A 7,802-nucleotide genomic window follows, 5' to 3' on the forward strand; every position below is an offset into this window, starting at 1 on the left:
ATCTTTCCTAATCTTTCTTGGTTCTTGTTGCCTGTAATCTGTAGGTTTCCCGATTAAATTAGTTTTAAATTATTACAAATGTGTATAATTTCTCTTTTTGTGGACAACATTCCTCTCTCTTCAAGGTTTCCTCTTTTGTTTTTGCCTTCTAGGCTTCTTGAAAAATACCTTCACGCCAGGAATGGGTTCCATCGGAGTGTTGTACTGGCTAAAGGAAACATTACCCAAAGTTTGACCGGGAGGCATCGTGGCGATTTGTGTCAGTATCATGGTATTGGGCGGTTGTGTTCCAGTTTCGATTTTCCCACATGCTAGCTTAATAGGTCGTTTCATGTAAACCTGTTGAGAGAAAAACAGATTGCATTAAAACTACCCGAAAACCAAAACGACATTGAGTGACTCCACAATTCAACATGGAGCTCAACTTGAATAGTGTAATGCAACACAGGAACACACCATCACCATCCAAAATTGACACGAACTTACATCATTGACAAAAACCATCCATCCATCCATAGTTCCAAAGCATTCATTAGGTCTAAATTTACATCACAAGCTTTACAAGATACTCTAATCTTCTTCTCCCCCTAGACCCTAATGTCACCCTCCTCTTTGCTTACGACCTGTTTTCCCTTGCATCCATCTGTTTCAATGGCAAGATCCGTCTGCTTCTCACTTGCGCTTCGGTTTTCACAACCATCAACTACAGATGGGTCACTGGCTCCTACATTAACAGATGAATGCGGAAGCTCATTATCTTTTGCACTTTTTCTCTCTTCAGCTTGTACACCTGTGACAGCACTATCGGTCTCATCACTTTCAATCTTCAGAGTATCAACAGGTTTTTCAGCATTAGTTGATAAATTTTTTGACTCAGCTTTCTGGTCAGGTGAATCCCTTTTATCCTTTTGACCTTGGTCATTCGGTCCATCCCTAGAGATAACTGCTCCATCTTGTACCTGCTCAGCATCCAGGTTACAGCTAACGCCATTGGTCTGTCTGGATAACATTGCGTCTTTAGTTGGAGTGTGCTGACTTGCCTGAGGAAGAACTTTTGAAGACCGAGGGCGTGTGGTGCTAGGTGTGGCAGCAGTGGATGAAGGGGTCGAAAGTGGCGTAGCAACCGAGCTGCTACGCAGTATATGTACATTAGGAGGAAGTTCTGAGTGGGTAGACATGCCACCAGGTTTAACCGATTGGGTAGAAGAACCAACTGTAGGCATGATATGGACAGCATTCTTTGCCTGAGCAGCCTTGAGAAGTGATGCAGCATCCGAAGGAAAAGCAATGCGTGCCCCAGCAGCAACCGCAGCGGCTCTTACCATACTATCAGTAAGCTTCGGTATAGTTTTTTTGGCGATCACTGGAGCTTTTGTCGTGGAACCTGACAATCCCATTTGATATGTTTTCGCTGGGTTAAGGCCTTCCTGGGACTGCGGTTTTGCTTCAGCTTTCACTGGGTTAAGGCCTTTTTGGGACTGCAGTTTAGCTTCAGCAGTAGTAAAATGCAGAGAGTTACTAGTTGCATTTGTTCCAGCAAGCTTGCTGTGTGTACTTGTCCCAGCTGTTTACATGAATACTGTTAGTTATATATTGACATCCTACTGAATAAATTACACAAAAATGTCAATTAAAATCATAGAGATAAGAAACCAATCAAAACGTTCACAATTGTTTCAGTAAATAAGATGCCAAAAATCACCCCTTAATGAAAGAGGCAATGCATGACGCATCCACGGAAAAGCCAAGACTTCGAAAAAGGGGGTTGAAGACAATCCCAACAATAGAACAGTGATCAATAGATAATGCAGCAGCTAAAATATTGAAACTGCTCAACAGATTATGCACATCCATAATCCAAAGTAAAAAGATAGTCTTTGTTGGCATTAAGAAAGACGATGAAGTATTATAATATTATATGACTTTCTAAAGGCCTGTAGTATACCATGCGGTAAAAATAAAATGTATACATTTTTCCCTTGACTCTAACAGGACTTGCTAGTGGGAACAAAAGAAGTTCAGATGGAATTCGAGGGTCCCTTGAAAGTATGCAGGATTTCTGGAAGCAACATAAGATTTATATGTACTTTCCTGTAATCTAAGAACAGTAAAGATGGGAGAGAAAATCACCAGTGCCAATTGTATTAGCTGTTATGTTAGGCATATTCAGGGCTATGGACAATGAATGACGAGCTGCCAACTGTGCTTCTGAAAGTTTACTTGAGCTGCCTCCAACATTCAAGTCTACATTGTTCTTCCTAATATTTTTCCACCTCTGTAATATAAACCCAAATAATTAGTAGAAAAAAAAAGCATTAGTGCACATGTTTTTTTTTTTTAAGATTTAAAGAAGAAACAAAATTTTATTGCAAAGAAAGAATACATATACAAGAGCAGACAAGAAGTCCGCAAAATCACAAGCAAAAACAGGATATATAGCAACATAGCCCTGAAACTTAGAAACTACGAAAACTCCACAAAACATTGGTGCACATTCATGCTTCCAATCAAAACCAACATAAATAGTTGGACCACATGCATAACTTGAAATGAACTGCCCACAACCTAAGCATAATTCACAAGATTTAACATAATATATTCATATATGTAAAACTAAAAATCTGTTGCCGGGATTTGAACCCGGGAAACCTGGGTAAAACCCAGACATCTAACCGAACTAGATGACAACAGAAACCTGATCAGTATTATTTACACATAGTTGCTAGATGTGCAATTACATCTATATGGTACCTACGTAACTCCACCTTAGAAGAATCTTTAGTCTATGTTTTGATCACTTCAGCTTAACCTTGAAAATATACATAAATCAATTACTGATAATAATTTATGAATTAACTCAATTAATTCAAAAAATCGTCAAATAATGTATGGCTTCAACCTGAGTTTTCAATAGCACATCGACACGAGCTACAAATGAAGTACAAAGTATAGCAAAGAAGTGGCACAATGTCAAAACTTTAATGATCACATAAAGGATGATGCATTTATGTAGAAAACATAATCAGACTATTAAGTGCGAGTAAAGGATGATATGTTTATCCAGTTCTTATTTCAGTCTCCAACTCCACTACAATATGACAACTAGACTATGAACTCCACAATATTAACAAAACTTTCCAATTACAAATACTCAAGTCCATTTACATCACTTTAAATGACAAAAGCCAAGGGATTTTCTTTTCCAAAGTTAAAAAAATAAATAAAAGGACCAGAGCCAAGGGATAATTCGAACTCTAGGTCATCTTCTGGAGATTTATTTTTTTTTTTTCATAAAAAAAAAAGTACGGAAAAGGAACCTCAAATAAATAAGAATGCCAATTAATTAATTCCCCTTGGATACGAAGGGCATTGACAGAGTGATTAATAGCCCATAAACCAGATAACACTCCCACTTTGACTACAAGGCAAGTTGGGAAAATAATATAAACGGGTAAAAGTCAACAGTTTTAGAGACTCTAAATTTTTTTTTTTTTAATATAAATTTAAGTCATTTAGAGTAATTGGCATTAAACTCTACATCTCTTTATGTTAGCTCATTTCTTTCTTAGATTTCATTTATGCTTCAGTCTATTTTAAAAAGTCGTTTCTCAGTTAGTTTCAAGTACTTTTGGAAGTCATTTGGTGCCCAGTAAACCATAACATAAGCATCATGTTTATGTTGTTCATTTCTCTAAACTTCAGGAGGTTTACTAATAAATTTATGTGATTTCAACCATCAACAAACCATAATCATAAGCATCATGCTCATGTTGTCCTGTATGACATGGTGCATTTGTATTTTTTTTGGAGAGGAATTCTTGTTGCCTCTTTAGATGCATCAAATTACAAATAGACATGGGAAAGACTAACGAACCAAAACATGAAAAGAGTCAAAAGACATACAATAAATGCAAAAACAAAACGTAAGTATTGAGAACCATTTGTGGTGACAGGAGAAAAAAAAACCTGAGCTAGCTGACTAGGTGTTCTGTCCCCTTTGAAATCTCCTCGTAAGATATTTGCCCAATTTCCTTCACCATATTTCTGCACAGCAGCAATCAGCTCCAAATCCTCAGCCTCAGACCACTTCTTTCTTCTCTTTCGAGGAGCCATGCCATTTACTAATGCATCATCTCCTTCAGCAGTTTCCACTGTAGTTGTTGTCACAGGAAGGGAATTTTTCAAAACAGAAACCGGAACTGTAATGTTCTTCCCTTGCATTGAACATGTTGGTTGTAAATTTTGTTGAGATCTAGATGACTGATTGGGTAAATTCATGGACAACAAACCCTCAACAGTTAAGCCATTTTGATGACTTGAGTCACTTGATAAACCTGATGAAATTAGAACCTGTCCAAGAAAATAAACCATTTCAACAAGATAAGCTAGATGGATCTTTAAATCAGTAAGGTAGAAATAATCGAGAAATTGTTCAAATTTATAAACATGTGCCCCACAACATGTAAACTGTCATATTTTTTTATAGGAGACAAATTCATTAAAGAGGGGAAAAAAAGTAGTACAAAAACTGTGGAGATTAAGACAGCACCAACCACCTTCAAAACATCAGAGTTCTCGCAAAGAAACAAAACTCATAATAAACAGATGATAGAATTTATTATGCCAGAAAATTGCAAATGAAGAATTAACCCTAAACTCTGAAACAATAAAAGCCCCTAGAGATGCCCAAAAATGAAACTTCATCTCCACCAAAATTCTACAAAAAATAGCAATCACCAGATTCTTACAAAATAAAGCCTACACTTATAAAGGCACACCAAGAACAACTTGTAAACCATGATAAGATACCTAGACAATCGAAAAGTCCACATAATATTTCACGTTCTCTCTCCTTGGCTCCTTGGCATGGACCAGAAGTTGGGACACACCGGATTTCTGTTGAAATCTATGCAGACTCTAAACTACTTACAGCTGATATAAGGCCAGCTTCACATAGAAACTGCAAAAGCAATATACTTGTGTGAAACTGGACATACCCAGGTCACAGCATGGTCAACTGACATTGGAGTTACTATGTGCTCATTCTACCATTCTACTTGCCCATTGGCGGAGCGCACATTCCTTGACCCAATGATGCAAAAGCAGTTGCTTGGTCGGACAAAATTCATCAATATAGCCAGACATGAAAGAAAGTTTTACAATCTCAAAAAAAACCTTGTCGGTCCAAAAATAATTCCATAGTAAATGGTCGCAATATCAGTATTATATATTTTAAACAAGTTCATTGCTTGACATGAGCCATAATAAGAAGCCTGTTTCGAAGTTCCTAATATTCATTGCAGTGCTGGGCATTTTAAGTGGACCTTTGATTTAATTTGTTTGGAACTTAGGAATCTAAGGCTTAAGTGGACCTTTGATTTAATTTGTATGGAACTTAGGAATCTAAGGCATATTCCTACTCCTACTAGGAAAAGGAAAAGGTAAACAAGTGTAAAACCACCTTAACGTAGTATCCATGTTCCAGGACAACCTTTAGATGTTGATAACATGCTTTCTCATCTATATATTAAGAGCTCAGGTGAAATATACCTATACAATACTGGAACTAGAAACAATACAAGGAGAATTTATAAAGAACCAGAACAGCATTTTGGAAGTTCATGCAATCAGAAAAGTGGCTTCAGCAGGGAAATAGAAGGCTCTATTTGGGTGGACAATGTGAAAGAAAGAATTTGGATTTGAGAACAGGGCTAATTTGCTATGAAAACTAAAAAGGAAAAGGTTGCCTGTATTTGAAATAGTTACACTCCATTCAAGGATTGACCTGGATGGTCAGAAGTAATAAACCTTGAAGCAAATCATTGATTAAGTACGCAATCATTTATATACCTTCACACATGCCGCAGCTTCTGTTGAAGCTTCAGCACTAACAGCAGGATGAGCTTCCACTTCATATTCTAAATCACTATCATCATCCTGCCAGAGAAATTACATCACTCAGAATATGGAAAAAGAAAATGCACTTGTTTCTGCCAGTTATAATGAGTGGGGAACAGATAATATTCTTCACCGTGGCTCAAGTAGCTTGCAAGAAAATGCAGCACAATCTAACCTCAGCAAGAAATTTGTTAATTAGCTCACACAATTTGAATACATTTCCATGAAAGTTACCCATCTACGCTCATTATAAATTTTCAAATTCACTTTGGAAATATAAACAATTACCATGCAGGAAACTGGTGACTTAAAACAGCACTTTAGATTTCTTTGTTCCTTTTTTTCTATTTTATTTGGTCGAATGAACTCTTTATAATTCATTCCAGTGGACTAATGGCAAGATTTCTATGATGTACATAATTCATATTCAAATTTCAAACAAACAGGCTGGAAAAATTAGTGATGTCACAATAAATATTCTTAATAAATTATCAGTCCATTTACTTGTAACCACCTTTAGATTGAGCGAGCTAGAGACTAACTTACCTCTTCATTTCGTACCATGTCCACAAATAACAGCTCTGGAAAGCAGAATGTACATCTAAGCTAACAGCAATTTGGTTATGGTAACTATAGAGATGGGGTCAATTTTTTAACTTTCTTTCCTTCTCACACACATCCAACCATTAGAATACCATTATACTCACCATCCCAGAAACCACATCATTTACCAAAAAATGAAAACCTAATACATTACATTGTTATCAACATACAACATTTGTGTAAAAGAGTAGAACAAACACCATATTCTATGGATGAAGAGGAAAGGGTGGGAAACAAACCAAAGGTTGAGCCCCATTGTCTAATTTGTCAAGCAGTGCTTCTCGATACGCTAAATGGCGCCAAAGCATCTGATACTCTCTGGCATTGGAAATTCCAGTTGAAGTCTTGGCCACCAACCGATTCCAATCAATCTTCCCCTCTGGCGAGTTCGCCACTTCTTGCAGCAGGGCCAGTACAGTCGTCGGCGCGTACCTGCCCATCAGCAATACAAAAATAAAAACCCCCACATTAATGAACCCAAATCACCAAATAACACAAAAACCCCAACATCCAAAAGAAAAAACACATCAACCCAATACTCAGAAATTCCCAATAGAACCAACTCATATTAAACCCATTACGCAGAAATTGCAAATACGAAAAACCCAGATACACAAATACACACATACACACACAAATATACAAAATATTGAAATCGATGAGGGAGGGGAAACAGGTACCTTTGCAAGAGAGTGGCGGTATCTTCTTCGGTGATAGAGCCCTTCTTAGGTTCCTTGGTCTTCTCAACCATTGCTTTCGTTATGGTGAATTTCAATTCGCATAATATGAAATACGAAAAGCCTAATCAGCCAAGGAAACCTCAGAAGCAAAAAACCTCAGTGGTTTTGGGCAAAACCCTAAACCCTGAGAAGGGGTTTTAGACGCGGAGGAGAAAGAGAGAATGAGAGAAGGAGGGAAGGCGGAGGAAGCGGCGGAGCGTTGAAGAGCGGAAGGGAGGAAGGGCGGAGGGGGAGGACTTTTAGTTTTAGACGAGGTTTAAGGAGAAACGGGCTCTGCACTGACTTCTTAGAGTATCTATCTACTCTGCTCAGAACTCGAGAGCTGTATTTATCAAATATAGCAAAAAATTAATTCTTAATTTCAAAAATATCATGTTTTATAAAATCTTTCAAATATATCCAGAATTTTATCTAAATAGACACAAATACTCTTAAATTTAACAATCAAATAAATTAAAGACTTTTTAGCCAAAATGATTCGTGACATTGACATAACTCCTTAATCTGATCGTTAACAATTAATGTTAATCAATAGTAGTGTTCTTGAATTTGTCTATCGTG

At 37.1% G+C, this 7,802-nt stretch overlaps 1 protein-coding gene across 1 annotated transcript; it reads right to left on the reverse strand.

The window, feature by feature from the left end:
• Window positions 1-391: 391 nt before the first annotated feature.
• LOC103964937 lies at window positions 392-7,322 on the reverse strand. Its single transcript, XM_009377936.3, has 6 exons — window positions 7,182-7,322; window positions 6,741-6,933; window positions 5,851-5,937; window positions 3,967-4,350; window positions 2,131-2,275; window positions 392-1,564 (listed from the first exon to the last, which is right to left on the reverse strand). Exons 1-6 carry the CDS (start codon window positions 7,250-7,252, stop codon window positions 588-590), a joined length of 1,857 nt encoding a protein of 618 aa, XP_009376211.2. The 5' UTR covers window positions 7,253-7,322; the 3' UTR covers window positions 392-587.
• Window positions 7,323-7,802: the final 480 nt, after the last annotated feature.

This window comes from the organism of the source record quoted next, unplaced genomic scaffold (genome assembly GCF_019419815.1).
Source record: "Pyrus x bretschneideri cultivar Hongxiangsu unplaced genomic scaffold, Pyrus_bretschneideri_v1 Contig17, whole genome shotgun sequence".
NCBI lineage: Eukaryota > Viridiplantae > Streptophyta > Magnoliopsida > Rosales > Rosaceae > Pyrus > Pyrus x bretschneideri.

Bases quoted from the DNA above. Each gene is read 5' to 3' on its own strand.
- LOC103964937 (XM_009377936.3), bottom strand. From the start codon at position 7,252: ATGGTTGAGAAGACCAAGGAACCTAAGAAGGGCTCTATCACCGAAGAA. The intron at 6,934-7,181 runs GTACCTGTTTCC...GCTGATGGGCAG, and splicing joins ACCGCCACTCTCTTGCAAAG to GTACGCGCCGACGACTGTAC. The intron at 4,351-5,850 runs GTATATAAATGA...TTTCTTGGACAG, and splicing joins AAGCTGCGGCATGTGTGAAG to GTTCTAATTTCATCAGGTTT.